Genomic DNA, 19,297 nt, shown 5'->3' on the forward strand with positions numbered 1-19,297 from the left:
GATGCCAAAATGCCTAAATTACAGGCAATAATGATAAATCATAATTGTTATTAATACAATATTTCCTAGTAAAAAGGAAATCTCTAACAGATTTTGAGATTGTCAGTAGCATAATTAATGATGAAAATAGCAATAACAATTATAATTTATGGCAATTATTATAATCATATATTGATACTACCTGGACTATGAGTGATAACAAAACTCTTTGGGTTGTTTCTGTGAGGTGGGAGTTTTAGAATAAATGTCTTAGCTTCATTTCTCCCCATGCTTTACACCTGACTCTTGTGTTCCTACTCCTTGCACACTCCTTCCAATTTTCCTTTTTTGTGTTTTTACCCCACTAGAGTATAAGAGGATAGGGAATGTCTTTCATCTTGCTATATCTATATTTCCATAACTTAAAGCAGTGCCTGACACAAAGTCATTGCTTCATAAATGCTTGCTCATTTATTGATTGACTAGTGACTTTTGAGTTGTGAGAATATGAAGAAACTGTCAAGAATAAAAAACAATACGGTATAACAAACAGGAAGTATAGGACTTTGGTTCTAATCCCAGTTGTACCACTTATTCCCTTTCTAAACGTGGACAAGTCATTATTTTTTTTTATCTTGGCTCCAAAATCTCTACTATGAAAGGATAACAATGGCAAGAAATGTCTAAACATTTTATTCATGTATTCATGTATTGTTATCAATTGCTATCCAGTGTTAATCACTGGATGGGTGTTGCCTCAGTCAAACTAAGACCTGTTGAAGACCTTAAGTTAAGAAAAACAAGCTCTCCCATTGCACTCAGGACCATTTCCAGTCATCCTGATCTATATCTGTTCACTGGACCAGGATGGCACTAGAGAGGAAAGTGAGGCAGGTGACCTTGTACAGTCCTCCTTCACTGAAATCCAATTCACTTGCATGACATAGCATCACCTTCCTGATGAAATAGTCCTCTTTGAGAATTAAGGACAAACAACAATAACAAAAACACCAACAACAAAAACCATTGACAGTAAAAACTGTGAACAGATGCTCCTATGTATTCATATTCAACGATTTTAAAGTCATATACTTTTACTGCTATACTAAGAATTATATATATATTATAAAAACTACACAAAATGAAAAAAGATAAAATTAATAGGTAGTGATATTTTGAAAAGAATATTTTATTGATTAATGGAACAATAAGCCTTTTTGTTCATACTAAAATATAAGGCTTAATAATGATTTTAATTGATAGGGTATAATTTGTATTTTTTCTTTTAAAGCTTGATTAGGTATTGAATGAATTGAATGAATTCAATAAAGATTGAACTGAATATAGTGATTTGTAAGTTTAATTCTAAACTCATTTCATACAGGATGTCCCAAAGGCTCAGTGGTACCCTGAGACTTTTAGAACATTCTGCATTGATACTTCTTTTGAATGTCAATCACGGATGAAAAGGATACCTCAGAAAAAGAAGGAGATCAAAACAAAAAGGAATATTTCACTGGCTATGTTTACTAGATGATGATATTTATTTTAAAATCTCATCTACTAATTATGCAAAGGTTTTGGATAAAATTCATGCAGTAAGTTTTCATCTCCTTGATGTTACTCAATTGCTCTCTCAGTCATTAAAGGGTAGCATTTATATATTTTTAATAAATGAATTCAAAATCCACTTAAACTATTCATTTATAAGGTTTTTTTAATAAGAAAGGAAAAAAGAAAGAGGAAAAGAGATAGGAACCCAGAAAAGGAAAACAGACACACACGTAGAAAAAGAGAGATTCAGAGACAGAAAGACAAAGAAAGACACAGAGTGAGAGAGAGCAAAGAAAGCAATTTCAGTTGAGTTAAGACTTAAGTTGAAAACCTAGGATGATGAGCCCTCAATAGAAACAGGGAAGTTTAGAAGAGGGGTAGATTTTGAGGGAAAGATAATATAATCTTCAATGTAGAGTACAAAAAAAATTGATGGCTGTTCATCTTGTGCTACATGATCATTTTTTTTTTTTTTGCTAGAAAGAAAAAAAAAAGTAATGGTGTGTGTGTGTGTGTGTGTGTGTGTGTGTGTGTGTGTGTGTAGGGGGTTAGGTGGGGGTGGATCTTACACATCATCCACTACCCCAGAAGTCACTAAGGAGAGCCCATTTCAGCCATGATGCGATCTGGAAGACAGAGCATGAACATGCTGGGGGAAGGGGTGAAGAGTAGAAATGTTGCCTGATCAGTTACTAGAAGTACCTGAGTTATGGTTATTTTATATTTATTTTGAAGAGATGATGGCTGAAGAAGCCATCAGAGATAAACAGTATATTTTTTAAGGGAATAAATAATTTTTAAGGGAAAAATAAATAAAAAGGGTGGAATGCTGGGGTGTTGGGGTACACTGGGTAAAGGCAATACTGTGGCTGTGTTGGAGACAAGCCCATAATTAACTCCTGTGGAAGAGTGGAATGTGGTCCATTTTCCTATCCTCAGAATATTGAACCTTTCGGATTAGGCTGCAGATATTTTTGGGTTACACTATGGTTCCCATTTTGAAGATCAATGTACTGAATCTCAAAGGTCATTTCTAATGACACCATTCTGGGACAGGTGCACTGACAATAGTCTATGGACAAATGAGTTGGAAATATTGAGGGATACTCAGGGGGCACATTTTCCTCTCCCAAGACAGACTCAAAGGCAGACACTCATACCAATCTCTAAATATAGTTATTGCTATATTTATGTACTATTGAACTGCACAAAAGAAATGTTATCTTCAGTGTGGAAATCATGATGTTAGGTTGAGATGGTGATGGCTTCCAACAAAGCCATGGCTAGGGATTCTGGAACTTGAAGCAAATTAGGTAGTGATAGGAATGGGAAGCTTTGGGAAACAGAGATACCCCGAAATTAGTGAATGCTGCCATTATCACTTATGTGGTGTGTTCTACATGGTAGGAGTCCTCAAGCTAAGCAGCTTGAGCAGTCTACCATAATTGGCTGCTATTACACTGACACAATGGTCTAAGAAAGGACCCCAAAGGAAGACAATGACAGCAGGAGGACTCTCAGAAAGAAGAAGCTTAGATCAACATCCCCCCCACACACACACACAAAATGTAATTGGGATGAATATTCTGCCCATGACCTCAGCTTCTGCTGGCTCCATGCCACCTGGTACATGAGTGCTATAGGTAAAGTACCCTTCTAAGTATCAGTTCCTTAGTTCCTAGTCCGAGTTACTTCTTTGTGAGTTATGACTCATTTCCAGGAAATGGGAATATTTAGGGTATGAGTAAAGCAAAGAATTGCATTGGTCAAATATAGGAAGCATTTTTCCAATAGCCACACTTGTTATCAGGTCCCACTTGTTCCCTCTTTCTCATAATTATTTTGAATTCATTTTGTATATGTTATATAAATATGCAGGTATGGTATATGTATATATCTATATATATATATGTATGTATATATACACAGGTTTGATTTATTAAAATACAAGTGAGAGCATGGTTTTCCTTTTGTCTTTATCTTTCCAAGATTTAGGAGACTATCTGGCACATATAAAGGGTTAATAGCATACAAAGTGTTAAGAGCACAAGTTTTAATATTATAAAATATTATAATGTAGTAATACAAAATTTTTATGTCTAGCACTAGCCACCTCTAAAGTTAGGGGGAGGTGGAAAGAAAATAAAAGAAAAAAAGAAATTTATATGATAATCTTATTCTATATTCAGAAGGAATAGCAAGTTGTATATAATAGATGTGCAGTTTCATGTGCAATTATATTTTTATTATGTTACAGAAATGCTTATTTGAATCCATAAATTAAAACAGATAAGTAAAAAAGAATTGCATGGATTCTGGAAGTAAACAGTACCTAAAGGATTGCCTAGTCAGTGATGTCAAACTCAGATAAGGACATAGCCCAGTGAGCTACATATTGACTTAATGAAAACTAAGCAAGTTCACTTAGAAAACCACAAATTAGCATAATCTATGTTATACTGTATTTTTGCTCATTTTGTTAAACATTTCCCATTAACATTTTAATCTAGTTCTTTACTGGGCAGTTTTGCTGACCAATTGTGGTCTTTGGGCATCAAATTTCCTCTCCCTCTTCCCAACAAATATACACTTTACAGAGGCGGAAACTGAGCTCCAGAGAGTTCAAATCAGATAATAGCAAAACCAGGACTGGAACACTGGCTATTTCAATGCCCATTCTATGAAAGCATTCTGCAACCAGAGTGAGCGCTTCCCACCCTGATATCACTACTACACTCAGGGCTGGTTTGTACCCTTTGTTCTGAAACTATAGTGGCCAGAAGCATGTTTGCCCCAACAAGGTTGGTCCCATTCTGTATTTTCTTAGGGACTATGGCATTATCCTTTCATGCCTTTGGTAAATCCCGCTTGAGCTGTTACTTTCACATTTTATAGGATACTAAATATTATGCCAGGCTTAAAGTCAGGAGGGCTCATCTTTGTGGGTTAAAATCTGGTCTCAGACACTTATTAGCAAGTCATTTGGGCAAGTCACCTGGGCAAATCACTTAACCCCATTTGCCTCAGTTCTTATTTATAAAAGGAACTAGAGAAGAAAATGGCAAACCACTTCAGTATTCAGAAAACCTCAAAAAGTGTCACAAAGATTGGACATGACTCAAACATAATACAATGCCCGACTCCCACTCAGATCCTCCAAAATATGGCACGCAATAGCTAATGTGTTAGACAAAGACTCTGTCTTTATAACAATAGTCATAAAACATGGATAAGCAAAAAGAATGACTGACCTGGTGTAATCGTCCTCAACAAGCATGTGCTTTGGAATTGGTGAGTACCTTCCAGGTGAGATGGGCGGTAGGGAAGATTTGTACTCTAAAGTGCCATTGTTGCCAGAGAGAATGTGATTTTCCATTGGTGGAGAATAAGCTGGTAGGGGGAAAAAACACAATTTTTAATCAACATCTGCTTCCTTAGATGCCAAGGGGTATGTTAAAAATAGATAGACTCTAATGCCCACTGTGGACAATGGCAGCCAAATAGGAATGTGGAATTTATGGTATATTTGCATTTAACATACACAAACAAATGGTGACCTTTATAGTTGGCAACATATAATAATAGGGATATCTACAAAGCAAGTTAGCATAATTAAGAGAAGGGAAACAGTTGGAAGGGACAAGTAGTGCACACGTTTTCAAGGCAATGATTAATTTTTTATTGAAATGGAAATGTTAACTTTCTAATTGTAGATCCAGTCATTCTTTTCAAATGATTAATATCTAACCATCAAAAACAAAATGCTGTTGGGAGAAGGTCTATTCAGCATGAAATTCTTCTTCCACCCCAAAATAGTCTTGTACTTTCAGTCATGGAATTACAGTTTCCAAAGATTTAAAGTCAAGAATCACCCCAAAGGTAATGGAGAGGAAAATAAATGATGACTGTAGGCAAACTATACTACTTTAAAAGTAAGAGACTATGAAGGTGAAATGATGTACCAAGTGTCATCAAAGAAATATAAGAGTGAAAAAGAAAATGAGTTGGTCATAATACATGAGAATAACTGATGGTATGACCCATAGAGGCTATGTGAATTAGAATGTTCTTTTATTAAAAACATGTGTATTTAGTAATTGGGGAACTCCCCACTCTGCTACTATCCCTATTTTATAAGTGAGCAAGGAAAAGGTAACTCTAAGCCATGACAGTGCAAGCCATAAATTCATACATATTTGATATGATAAAAGTAAATTATCCACAGAGGCTCATTCCCTAGTAAGCTCATCTAGTTAATTGGAAAATTGATTTGATCAAACCACTATACTCTTAAAAACTGAACTATTTCCCTCATTGTTTAATGTTGAACTAAAGCTATTAATCTAGCCCTGGCTAGGCATCCCACCTCATAATTTCAGGATCATAGATTTAGATCACTGATTTAGACCTAGAAATGACATCAGAAGCCTTCTTAGAAGCCAAAATATAGTGAAGGGAGACTTTACTTGAACTTAAACAATCTTGGATTCAAAATCTAACTGAGACACTTACTAGTTGTATGTCCTTGGATAATTCACTTAAATCTGAGCCTCAGTTTCCACATCTATCAATTGGAAATTTAAAAAGAACCTACCTCAGGGGTTTCTTTGAGGATTAAATGCAATAATATATGAAAAATACTTGGTAAATTTTAAAATCTCATGTAAAAGTTAGCAATTGCTTTCAAATTTAATCTCTTTATTTTACAAAGGATGGAACTGAGGTTCACAAATTTTAAATTTCTGTCTGTTTTTCAATTAACATTCACCTTTTTTCCTCCTTATAACCCCCCTAAATTTAACAAAAAAATAAAAAACCTGATATAACAAATATATGGAGTCAAACAAAGAAAATCTCACTTTGTCAATATCAAAAAATATACCTTATTCTGCATCTTAAATTCCCCACATGTTTTATAGGAAGTAGGGAGCAAATCAGCATCAATCCTTTCCAAAATAAATAGTTGGCCTGACAGGTAAATGCCATATTTGGGATCTGAACTCTAATCCTCTCTAAGTGCGATAGATAATCTTTCAACTATACAATGCTATCACCTGACATCTATTTCCCATAAACCTCTGGCTATATTTCTGAATAATTTTTTCCAGACTCCATTCTGTTATTTCCCCAATACTGACCATATATGATGTTCATGAAGTATCATGACCTCATTTTTTTGGTAAATAATTTCTTTCAGGATTGTTTTGAGTCTTTGTGGACAACTGTTAAAAACTCATCCATATTTCTATAATGGATACCTAAAATAAAATGGGTTTCAGCTTTATTCCTGGTTGAAAAAGAAATCACATATCCTCTGGAAGTAGTCTTGGAATCCTCATTTTATAAAAGCCAATATCTGTCCTAATGGGCAGGTAACGAATTAGTCAACCCTTATATTTCTCTCTAGAGAACTATCCCAGGCAGAGAGAGGTTAAACTACTTGCTTAAGACCACAATGCTAATTAATGGCATGTGGATTTGCAATTAGAATGCTGAGGTTTCACAGTCCCAGTCTCCTACTGAGACCTAATGCTGCCTTTCATTTCCCAACTATTTTATCTATGGATAGCTCCAAAATAATTTTTGAGATTTTATGTGGAAAGGCAGAATGGATTTACATCTAGTTACAGGAGACACAGTATCCATTAGCTGAGGCCCTCAGTGACCTTTCAAAGGGTTCAGACAATGGGCCTTCCCCATAACTAGCTGCTGGCTTCCTGTGGTCCAAGCAGGTCATTACAATGCCAGTCTTCCTCCCACTTCTACAGCCACTTTTTTCTCCCTTGCAAATGAAAAATAAGTTCACAGGAAATGGTAGCTCAGATAATGGAGGCTGGGGGACAATGATTTAAAATTTTAAATCCAACACCTCCCCTAGGGCTGTTTTCTTCCATTATTTTTTTTTTTTTGACCAGATACCCTTTTTCCAGCATAGTGTCACCCTCTTCTTATTTCAGAAGATATTAGGATTTCTCTCATGAAGCATTAATCATGCCTTTTGGCACTTGAGAAATACCAATTTTAAAATATGGTTACAAAAAATTACTGCAATCACACTGTATTACACAGCACATTAAGCATTTCCAATACAGTGATCAAGGAGAATTGCTAAGGGTCCTCATCTGTTATCTTCCTCATTTCATCAAGAGACATGGGTCTTAGGAGCATAGTGAGGGAGGGAGCTGGAATGTACTTTTTATGGCTAAAAAGGGTGATGATCTAAAGTGATTAAGGTTTTACATTATTCCAGTTCAGGCAAGGTAGGAAGCTGATGGAATGACCATCTTACTTAGTACTTACAGTGAGTAATATCAGGTGGGCCATAAGGATCTGTCATATAAATGGTGGTTGGTTTGCCAACTTTTAGATAAACTACATCTGAAGTGTTCTTCAATATAGCTACAGCTTCTTCATGTGTTACTTCTTCTAGACTGTAGTTATTTACCTTGAAGAAAAAGGGGGAAAAAATCAACAAAATTAATTAGTATCACTCTGAGCAGAACCAGGAGAACAATTTATACAATAACAATACCAAAAAGACTGCCAACTTGAAAAAACTTAAGAACTCTTTTTTTTTTTGCAAGAAAACTTATTTTTTTACAGTGCTTTTAACTTTATTTTTTATTTTAAATAGTACTTTATTTTTCCAAATACATGCAAAGATAATTTTCAACATCTATCTTTGCAAAAATTTGTGAAGAACTCTTATCAATCCAATAAACAATTTTTGCTTCCAGAGAAGCAATGACAAAACATATTTATAGATGGGTGTGTATTTATATATGTGTGCATGAACATATGCATACATATTTATATAAACATATGTAGTATTTGTATATGTAAAATGGGAATTTGGTTTGCATATTTGTCCTATAAATGATGGTTTATTTTCCAACTTCTAGATAAATTATAAATGAAATGTTCTTCAATACTGATACAGCTTCTTCATCTGTTTTGTGTTTTTTGATGTAGGGGAGGGGAAGAAGAATATGGGAATGAAATGGAATAAACATTTAGTGCATACTATGTTCCAAGCATGTTACAAATATTATCTTATTTGATGGTGGGAGGGAAAGAAGGTACATTTTTATTCATTAAAAAAGAAAAATACATTTAATGAAAGAAAAAAAAAAAGAATTAGGACAAATGAATTAAGTTTTCTAGTTAAGCAAAGCAGCCAAAGAAGATACTCATGAGTGTGACCTGAAACAGATGACACATTTCCATAGCATGAAAATAGCAATTAGAAGAGAATAGACAAGTTCATGGTGCTAATAAATATAAAATAAATTTCATGCTCTAATCAAATTGGATGAGCTTTTTATCTTGAACTACTGCTGATTTTTTTATGCCTCTTGGTTCCCTGTAGCTAATTAGAGGGCCCAAAATGTTGTTTTTCTTATCATAGTTTGAATTTCTGCTAATGGTTTAAAGCACAACTCAAAATGTGCCTTCTCCACAAAGTTCTCCTGATCCTCCTCAATCAAACCTAGTTATAGCTCCTTTTTAGAAGTTCCTTTTTTAAAAATTGACTAAATTTTACCTTTTCCTCATCTCCTACCACATTGCTCTGTGAACAGTAGTCACTTCATAAAGTTTGTATTATTCTCTTAGCCTATTCCCTCTTCTACATGGAAGCCCTTCAAATGCTTGGAGGCACCTATTATATTCCTCTAAAGCCTTCTCTGCTTAAGGTTGCTTAAAGAAGAATGGAAGCAGATGGAAGAAGTGTTCATTCTGAAAGGAATCATCAGAAATGGTTTCATATATTTTGACCATGGTATTGAGAGGTACCAGTACAAGCAGTGCAATAAAGAAAAGCCTTTTTCCCTTTACATAGTGGATTGACAGGTGAATAGATAAGAATTCTACTGCCAAATAACTAGCTGGGTTGAATGAAAAGCAGTGCTAACTTCAGTAGGCTCTTGACAATGTTTCATCCCCAATTCCAGGAGAGGGAGGAAAGCATGATATTCATGAAATTGTCACCAAGTCACAGAGAAGTGTGCACCTACCCTTTTTTCTCTTTCAGATGGGTAGAATAAGATCCCCAGGAAGATCATCTTGAAAACTGTTAGAAATTTGACACTTATTTCACTGCATTTTAACAGTCAGAAAAGTGTATAAGGTCAGAGAAAATATGGACAAAAATGGGAATTTGATGTCAATTTAGCCAATACACACAAAGTACCTGCTGTATATAGAATTTTGTGTACTGGGAGAGATACTAAAGTAAAAAATAAGATATAAGTCCTGCTCTTATCTAGCTATGAGAAGCCGGGTAAGTTTATCTCAGTTTGCTTCCTCACCAGTTAAATGAGTATAATAACAATATAATAGTGGCACCCACCTCACAGAATTATTTTTAGGATCCAATGAAATAACACAGGTAAAGTGCCTTGCAAACCTTCAAGTATAATATAAATGCTAGCAATCAGCCTTTATATATTAAAATTTCACCATAATTATTTAAGGGAACTTAAATTGTGTTGTTCAACCTGAAAGAAGGCAGATAATTAGTGATTGCTGAGATCAGGGAAGCTTGGAGAAAGGTGGCATTTTATAAGAGTCTTGACATTGTTGAGACTTCATCAGCAGAAATCAACCATGATCACAGATTTATTAATTGCTAAGTTTGTATCAGAAACTGAGCTAAGCATTGGAGATACAGACGAAAGTGAAACAGACCCTTCCCTCAAGAAGTCTTTTGGAGAAGATGATATATATATATATATATATATATATATATATATATATATATATATATATATAATATATTTATATTTACACATGTGTATATCAAGTTAATACAAGTTAATTTTTTTGGAGGGGAGTGAAGAGGAAAGGGAAGGGAATATGAATTTATTAAATATTTACTATCTGTCAGGCATTAAAATGCTAGGCAATTTACAATATTATCTCATTTGAGAGGCATTAGGAAAGGCTTCATGTGGAAGCAATGCTTGAACTGAATATTGAAAGGAAAAAGTATTGAAGGAGAAGAGGGGATTCTAGGAGATAATCATGAGAAGGGTGTGCTTTTTCAGACATATGCAACAACCTGTGTAAAGATAAAGGGGGAAGAGATGTATTGTTATATGTAAAGAATGAGAAAGAAAGAAAAAGAAGGAGAGACAGAGAAAGAGAAAGAAAGAAAGAAAAAGAGAGAAAAAAAGAAAGAGAGAAAGAAAGAAAGAATGAATGAATGAAAGAAAAGGAGAAAAGAAAAGTTAAGTTTGGTTATCTCAGAATTAGTGGAGGAGAATAATACATGATAAGTCTATAAGGGGTCAGTTGTAAAGAGATTAACCAAAACCAAATGGCAAAGTTTATATTTGATCCTTTATGGATTAAGAAGCCAGTGTAAGGGAATCAGATACACTCAGATTCAGGCTTTAGGCAAGTTGTTTTGGCAGCTGTTTGGAAGATGGATTGTAGAAGGGAGATACTTGAAGCAGGGAGACCAGTGGAGGAGAAAGGGTAGTAGAGTGGGAAGAACACTGAACTTGGAGTTTAGTCTAGAGTTAGTCTTTCATTTACCATCTGGGCAAGTTCCTTAACCTCTCTGATCTTTGGTTTCTTCTTCATAGACCAAAGAAGGATGGCAATGTTTATGTCCCTTATTTCACAGGGTGATTATGAGAAAATGACTATGAATATGTTATTCATTACTGTGATTAAAAGTATGGGGGAGGGAATATTCTTGAAATTTTGAAAAAAAACAATTCAAGGAGGACTAATGGTTTTCACCCAGTGATTCAGACATTCTATAATTTGATTGGCTTTGGTTAGGAATTGCTAGTGGCTTTGTAGAAACACAAAAAAACCCTTACTGAAATGTGCTTTTGTGGTGATGTCCACCAACTTGTTTTATTTATTTTCCAGAAAGCATATTCCTTGGTGAAAATCTTCTGTATGCATTTCCTGGGAACATCTGTGAGCTGTTGAGTTTAATTAGGATACCGCTGATGAGGCTTGTATGTGGTCTTTTGAAAGCTCTAGAATAGTATGGGAGCTCTCCCAAGAAGTCTTCTTTTGTGCTGAAGTCTTCAAATTGTATTGCACAAAAGTGGGTCTGTTTGGGTTAATTATGTGTGTGTATTATCCTATGAACTCTCAAGACAATGGGGCTACAGCTGGTGCTGATTGTCTGGAGAGGATGCAGCTGATTGGCTGATGACTCTTGTGATTGTTACTTCCACTGAATCAAGGACCTTAGAATGTTCAAACTTGCAAGGGTCTTTACAGATCATTTCAGCACCTCTTTTCCCTCTCTTTTTACAGAAGAGGTGACTAAAACCCAGAAATGAGGGGGAGGGTTACTTGCCCAAGAAAATACAGCTACTGAATGTCTAAACCGAAGAACTCAAAACGGGTCTCTTGATTCTTAATCCAATGTTGTTTCTATAATTTGCAGAGACCATCTAGTTGGACTTTCTTATTTTATAATTGAAGTAAAATTTACAGAGATAAAAGTGAGTTTCTTGAGACAGTGGAGGGTGGAACTAGAATTAAAACCCAAATTGAATCCCAAGGAATGCTATCAAATGCACCGCCCTTTCTAGGATGAGAGCTGTACAGCATCCGATTTTCTCTAGCACTGTCTGGGATAGATGGTGAGGGCCGAGCAGTCAGTTCTCCACTTTAGAAAGCAATCCTGAGACTCTGAAGGAGGTGTTGTATGGTGGGCACATCACATGTGCTAGATGGTGGTCTCCTCATCTTAGCAAAGAGAACAGAGCACAAGAAAAGCTGTTGGTGACATGACTCAGAGAGAAGATGAAATGCTAGTGTGAGCTCGGGGGAGTAGGGCAAACTCCAGATGAACAAGAAGGTGCCAGGGGATGTGCTGGCCAACTCAGGATAAATTAGGCTGTGTAGGAGTTTAAACTAGTGCCTGGCGAATGAACACAATAGAACAGAGGTACAGAGTGGTGTGGAGGAGGGTGGTGGTGGTGGGGAAGGAATGGAAGTACTTGCCACAAGCAACAAAATAAGCAGATGATGGATATGGGAAAATGAATATGCAGTCAACAATGTCAGGATTGGAGGCAAACCAGAAAATGAATTAGGGAGTAGGAAGTGGGTTGGGAAGGGCACCTAAACTATAATTTGAGAAACTACGAGGCCTTTAAAAATGTCAGAGATAAGTTTGTATTCCCAGTGATCCAAACAACATCCCAGAGATAAGTTTGGAAAATCCCTGATAAAGTTCCTGCCACCTTTGGATAGCTCTAACTTATATCAAATATTTTCTTATAAATGTATTTATTAAATATATTTACTTATTCTGTACATGCTGCATATATTTATTAATTATATACATGTACATATATATAGTATAGATAATAAACATAAACAGTTTTTACAGAATATATATGATTATAATATAGCATATACTTGCATATACCACACATATACTTCTATACACATTTGTTTTCTCTTCTCTTGGAATATAGGCTCCTTGAGATTAGGAATAAGTTTAACAAATGCTTATTGAATTAAAACTTCTTGACATTATTTCCAATTAAAAAAATTAGTTGGGGCAGTGGCAAAGTGGATAGAGCATAGAGCACCAGCCCTGAAGTCAGAAGAACCTGAGTTCAAATCTGGCCTCAGACACTTAATACTTCCTAACTGTGTGATCCTGGGCAAGTCACCTAACCCCAAGTGCCTCAGCAAAAATAAATAAATAAATAATGACAAAAGCTTGCATGTATAGGCTCATTTGTGGCTTCTCTTAGCATAGGAAACTCCTAGAACATGAATGTAGTCTTAAGTTGCTGTCTCCATGAAATTTGTCGTAACAACAGTGATTCAGCAGATGGGATCTTGAGCCATGACAGAATTCCAGAATTAGAACTAGTGCAATTCATACTCCTATCCCCTAAAGAATTTCTTTTAATGTATACCCAACAAACATTTTTTTTCCCAGCCTTGCCACAAAGCCCTCCAATGAAGGAGAACTATTACTTAGAGGCTTTATTTAGATTTTTTTTTTTTTTGACTAAGTGAAAGAGTAGATTCTTTGCCTCAATTGTTAACTGATTACTGAATGTGACCTCAATCAAACTGAGACTTGTTGAAGGAAGACCTTAGCTTAAAAAGACCAAGGTCTCCCATTACATTCAAGGTCACCTACAACCATCCTGATCTTGCTCCTGGATCCAGATGACTCTGGAGGAGAAGGTGAGGCAGGTAACCTTGCTCAACCCTCTCTCACTTAAATCCAATTCACTTGCATGTCATGGCATCCCCTCCCTGATATCATGGTCTTCTTTAAGAACAAAGGACAAACAGTAAATTATGTTTTTTTTTTCAGTAAATTTTTGTTTTCAGTAAATTATTTCCTTTTCTTTATATTTGTTAATTGTATTTCTTTTCCAGGTATTTGAGACTATATAGACTTTTAAACTTTAATAGTTTAAACTTCAACTTTTGGGATAATATATAATACTCATCATCTTCCTTAAGAATGTAAACTCCTTGAAAATAAGAAATGTTTCATTCTTTATGTTTTTATTTCCTAGTGCCAAGTATGATTCCTGACATATAGCATTCATTTTCTCAATGCTTGTTGATTAATTAGTTGTATCAATCCTGAATTTGTCTCTTGGCAACTCTCACTCATTGCTTCTTGTTCTATCTTCTGGGGTCAAACAGAACTTGCCTCATCTTTCCTCCACATGCCATCCCTTCATGTGTTGGCAGAGAGCTATGAATGGCATCCTGGTTTGGTGGATAGAATGTTGGATATGGAGAAATAAAGACCTGACTTCATTGCTTGCCTCAGGTACTTAACAGTAGTTGACTACAGACAGATCGATCACTCAGCCTCATAATGAGATCATGCAGTACACACTTCAAAGGCTGCTCTTGAGGCTCCAATAAAAGATGATATTTATGTATACATACATTGTATTTAACATATACTTTAACATGTTTAAGATTATGGAACTGCCTGCCATCTAGGGAAGGGATAGAGGGAAAGAGGGGGAAAATTGGAACAAAAGTGTTTGCAAGGGTCAATGTAAAATTACCCATGCATATATTTTGTCAATAAAAAGCTATAATAATAATTTAAAAAAGAAAAATTACTCATGCATATGTTTTGTAAATAAAAATCTTTAATAAAATAAAAAGACCATATTTAAAGAATTTTGCAAACTTTTAAAGCTCTTTATAAACATGGATTGCTGTGATTTTACAGATGAGAAGTGAGATGATTTGTCTATGGTCACATAACTGGTGAGCAGAGCCAAATCCAGGTCTTTTAACCTGAAAGTTAGTATTTTTTGTACTAATGATAGTAACATTTACATACTACTTGAAGATTTGTAAAACATTATTTAACATTTGATCCCTAAGAGATAGATACTATTATTATTGTCATTTTGCCTGTGACAGTGACTTGCCCAGGATCACACAGCTAGCAAAATCAGAGTCAAGTACAATGAGGCTTATCCCTGGAAGGGCAGCTGAGAAGTAGGGGATTTACTGGGATAAAGTGGGCCACTCAGAATGTGTCTGCTAAGGCATGCTGAGTTCAGGATCTTGTACAAGGGATACCAACCCAAAGTAAAAATCACTGAGGGTTTGAAATTTGAAGCATGGGAAAAAGATATAGTGTAAATAGCTTTAGAAAAAGAATAATACAGAAGGACCCAGCTGGTGATTCAAAGGAGCTGGATAATCTGTACTTCCTTGCTCGAAGGGAAGGGGAAGGGAAAGATAAGGATGGAATTCAGCAAGAGAGGAAACATAATGTGTTTTGTGCTTTGAAGAAAGAGAACTCATCTTCCTTTTGTTTCCAGCAATCTGTCTTTCAGAAGCTTCTAGTCATTTATTTTTTACACAATATGCACTGAATCATTTCTTTTCAAACCTTCCCTGATCTTCCAAGCTTGGCACCTACCCGGAGGGCAGGGCTATTTTTTTCCCCTCTTACATAAGACAGGCTATCTGTTCCTATTCCAGGTGCATTTTTTTTTACCATGTTTTAAATTTAAGACATTTAAGAATTATGTCTTAGTTATTTTTGGGGAAAAAAAAAAGTTACCTTGACAATGAGTGTCAAGAAAAATGGTAAAAGAGGGTGAGCTGGTAGCATGAAGCCAGGAAACATTTTTTACAGATTTCCAATGACTTTATTATTATTGCTATTTTAGAATGTGAAAATCAGTCTAGAATTCTAAACAGAGTTAAAAAAAAAAAAAAGTCAGCCCACAACACTTAGCATGACATTGCATTTGTAATAGGTAGAGAACAGTGTACAAAGTGGTTGCTAGAAAGAATATAATATATAGACCAGGAGGGTTTGAGATCACATCATCAGAGGTTAATGAGCTAAAAGGGAAGTCCTACTTTAGCTTACTTATTTTACAAGTGAGGAAGCCATGGCCTGGAGAGGGAGAGTAACTTGTCATGGTTTGAAAATATTTTCTGATAATATTCACAAACAATCCCAGTGATTAAGAAGAGAGGTAATTATCTGGAGAACCAGTAGGAGCTTTTCCAAGGTTCTCAGATAGGTAGAAATCCTTGAACAGCACACAGACATGAGCAAATACAAAGAGGAGAGGGAAAACAAATGTTGTATTCAATACCTGCTATGGGCCAAGCAATTTAAGAGCTTTACAAATATTATTTATTTAGCAAAGTGCCTCATTACCTTAACTGCCTCAGTTGCTTCTCCCCTAACAACCTTCCTTTAAAGTGGATCGAGAACTTTCCAGGTAACTCTCAATTTACTTCAGCAACTCTGCTTGGTTTTGATTCTAAAGGACATCATTCTATAGAACAATGTGATTATTCTTCCTTTCTCTGCTCTGGGTTTAGTACAATTCCTGGGACATAGTGGGTACTTAACAAGTGTTTATTTAATTGAAGTGAATTATTTCATTTTGTTCCTCACAACAATTCTGGAAGGAAGGTGTTAAATTTTACAGTTGAAGAAACTGAGGCAAGCAGAGATTAAGGAGACTTGCTCCAGCTCACACAGCTAGAAAAAGTCTGAGGCTGGTTTTGAATTCAAGTCTTCCTACTTCCAGGCACAATACCTACTGAGCAAAGCAGCTGTCTTTAGGTCAGATACAAAACTATGAGAAAGTGGAAGCCTCCATTAAGCAAAGGCTTGTGAAAGATTCTAGACAACACAAAAAATGTGTGTGTGTCTGTGTGTGTCTATGCGTGTATTTGAGAAGAAGTATGGTCAGAACAATAAGAAAAGGAAGGGGTAAAGTTACTATTTAGGACATCTACTACAATGCTCACAGATCATAATGGTAATAATAATAATTCACACTTATATACCACTTTATAGTTTACAAAGATCATTCATTATAACATTCCTGTGAAATGGATAGTGAGAATATTTAGCACCAGTTTGCAGGTGAGGAAACTGAGACATTAGATCATTAAATAATGAGCCCTTAGTCACATAGCTAATATATTCCCAAACCCAAGATTTGAAGCCATGACCTTTTTCTATATAATGCACATAATCTTTTTACTATACTGTTGTCTCTCAGGGACAAAAATTCGGGGGTTAAATTTTTGATGATATACAGGAGTCCAAATAAATAATAGTTATATGAGTGTTTTGTCATTGTCACATATAGGAAATTTAATTTTTTCCCCATAGAAATTCAAATGAGGCTTGAAATAACTATATATCATATACATGGTTGAAGAAATTGGGGATGTTTACCCTGAGGAAAAAAATACTTGGGAGAAAGGGATATGATTTTTCCTGTGAAAGGTTACAGGGAGCAAGGTAGTAGAGGTATAGAATTCTGTGCCTAAAAGCAGGAATATCTAAATTCAAATCTGGCCTCAACCATTTACTAGCTATATATCCCTAAGCAACTCTGAATGCCTCAGTTTCTTCAATTGTAAAATTGGGATAATAAGAGAACTTATCTCCCAAGGTTTGTTGTAAGGGCAAAATGAGATAAATATTTGAAAATCACAGTACATAGTGACTGGCACATAGGAGGTGATACATAAATGATTATTTTCCCCTCATCCTGTAAAAGAGATCTATTCTACTTGGATCAATTGATAGAAGTTCTAAGATGATAGAAGTCAACTTCCAGAATGAGCTTCTTTACAGTTAGATCTATCCAATAATGAGATGGCTGATTTTGAAAACGTTGAATTCCCCATCATTATAGATATATATGTGGAAGTTTCATTACCTTCCCTATCATATCAAGGGAACTCAGGTAAAGAGTTATAATACATGAGCTATCAGGTATCTTTCAGTTCTAAAGTTCTGTGATTGGTTATGGGTCAGGGAATGACATAAATGTTGAGAGTGATTCTGCTACCCAAAGATGTCCCATGTTTTCCCACCTCCATATTTTTCTTCATACCATTTAGTAAGTCTGGCATTTCGATTCTTCCTTCATTTTCTTACCATTTGAAATCCTTCCCATTTTTCAATGTCAAATGTTCAAATGTGATTCCTTTTATATCCCTCTCCAATTTTCCTAGTCAGAATAAAGAATAATTGTGGTATGGTAGAAAGGATGCTGAACTTAGCATCAAGGAAGGTATGAATTTGGATTCTGGTTTTGTCACTTACTAATCATGTTACTCTTAGCAAATCACTTTCTTTCCCTGATCCTTAATTTCCTCAGTTATAAAATGAACATAATAATATATGCACAACTTCCCTTTTAGATAGTTGGATTACTTAACTCATACAATGGAAATACTTGTTAAAATTTAAAATTTAAGAAAAACTTCCCTCTTTTGGACTTCATTATTCATATAAAATGAAACATCAACATAAAGCTTGAATCTTATGTGATAAAACCAATGGTAACTCTGGCTTCATTTTTTTTAACTACAAAAACTCAGATAACTTAACATGATTATAAAACTAAAGTTGTATTTATCTTTAGAGGCCAGATCCATACTTATCTCTTCTTTTGACAGATGAGGAAAGTGAGAGAAGATAAGTGAGATATTGTCCAATATCTCACAGGTAAGGAGCATCAGAGGTAATGTTTGAAGCCAGGTTCTCTGACTACAGAGAAAATCCTCATTATAAATCATCATGTTGTCTTCTTACATTTTTCAACTGTACAAAATAGTCTTGCCATGCTCTCTCCTGTTATTCTTAGCTGCTTTAATTTTCATAATTCCAAATATGGACAATGTGCAAAGCCAGGATTTCCTAGGTATATAAATGCTTACTTTTTAGTCATGCTTACCATTAGTAGTCTGTCTCCTACTTGCAAACGTCCATCTTTCTGTGCTGCGCCTCCATCTATAATTTTAGTAACGTAAATACTGTTGTCTCCAGGGATGTGTTGATTGCCCACACCTCCTGCAATACTGAAGCCTAGACCTATTGGAGAAAAATGACAGAAAAAAAGACCTTTTATGTAGTATTTATTTAATAAAAACAATGTAATTCTTTGACATAGTTTTCTGAAATAGTTGAATATCCATTATAGTATTTTTCCAATAATGGGCATTCTACTAGACTCTTTTCCCCCTCTTCTTTAACTTCAAGAAGTTGAGGATTTCTGATGACTATTCCTAATGAGACCAAGGTCAAAAGTTCTATCCTGCATGGGCCAATTAACTTGGCAATATTCTCTGGCTACAATCTGTATCCCTGACTTTAACTCATCATTTCTTAAGTCTTTCATATTGGTCCAAAGCAGGTTGAAACAAGAGGATGCAGTAGAATTGCATAAATCTATAACCTTTGTTAGGAAAAAAAATCAGAAATGATCCTGCTGGAAAT

At 35.2% G+C, this 19,297-nt stretch overlaps 1 protein-coding gene across 7 annotated transcripts in view; it reads right to left on the reverse strand.

Annotated features, from left to right (window-relative positions):
• The window catches only part of DLG2 (discs large MAGUK scaffold protein 2), a 1,520,398-nt gene that overhangs the window by 621,159 nt on the left and 879,942 nt on the right, over nucleotides 1-19,297 (reverse strand). For all 7 annotated transcript variants that reach the window (XM_031963714.1, XM_031963717.1, XM_031963716.1 and 4 more), the window contains 3 exons: nucleotides 18,756-18,892; nucleotides 7,834-7,978; nucleotides 4,785-4,923 (listed from right to left, as the gene is read on the reverse strand). In XM_031963714.1, the coding sequence (XP_031819574.1) occupies nucleotides 4,785-4,923; nucleotides 7,834-7,978; nucleotides 18,756-18,892 (421 nt within the window). The remainder of the gene's footprint in view (nucleotides 1-4,784; nucleotides 4,924-7,833; nucleotides 7,979-18,755; nucleotides 18,893-19,297) is intronic.

The sequence above is a fragment of the Sarcophilus harrisii genome, chromosome 3 (assembly GCF_902635505.1).
Source record: "Sarcophilus harrisii chromosome 3, mSarHar1.11, whole genome shotgun sequence".
Taxonomy (NCBI): domain Eukaryota; kingdom Metazoa; phylum Chordata; class Mammalia; order Dasyuromorphia; family Dasyuridae; genus Sarcophilus; species Sarcophilus harrisii.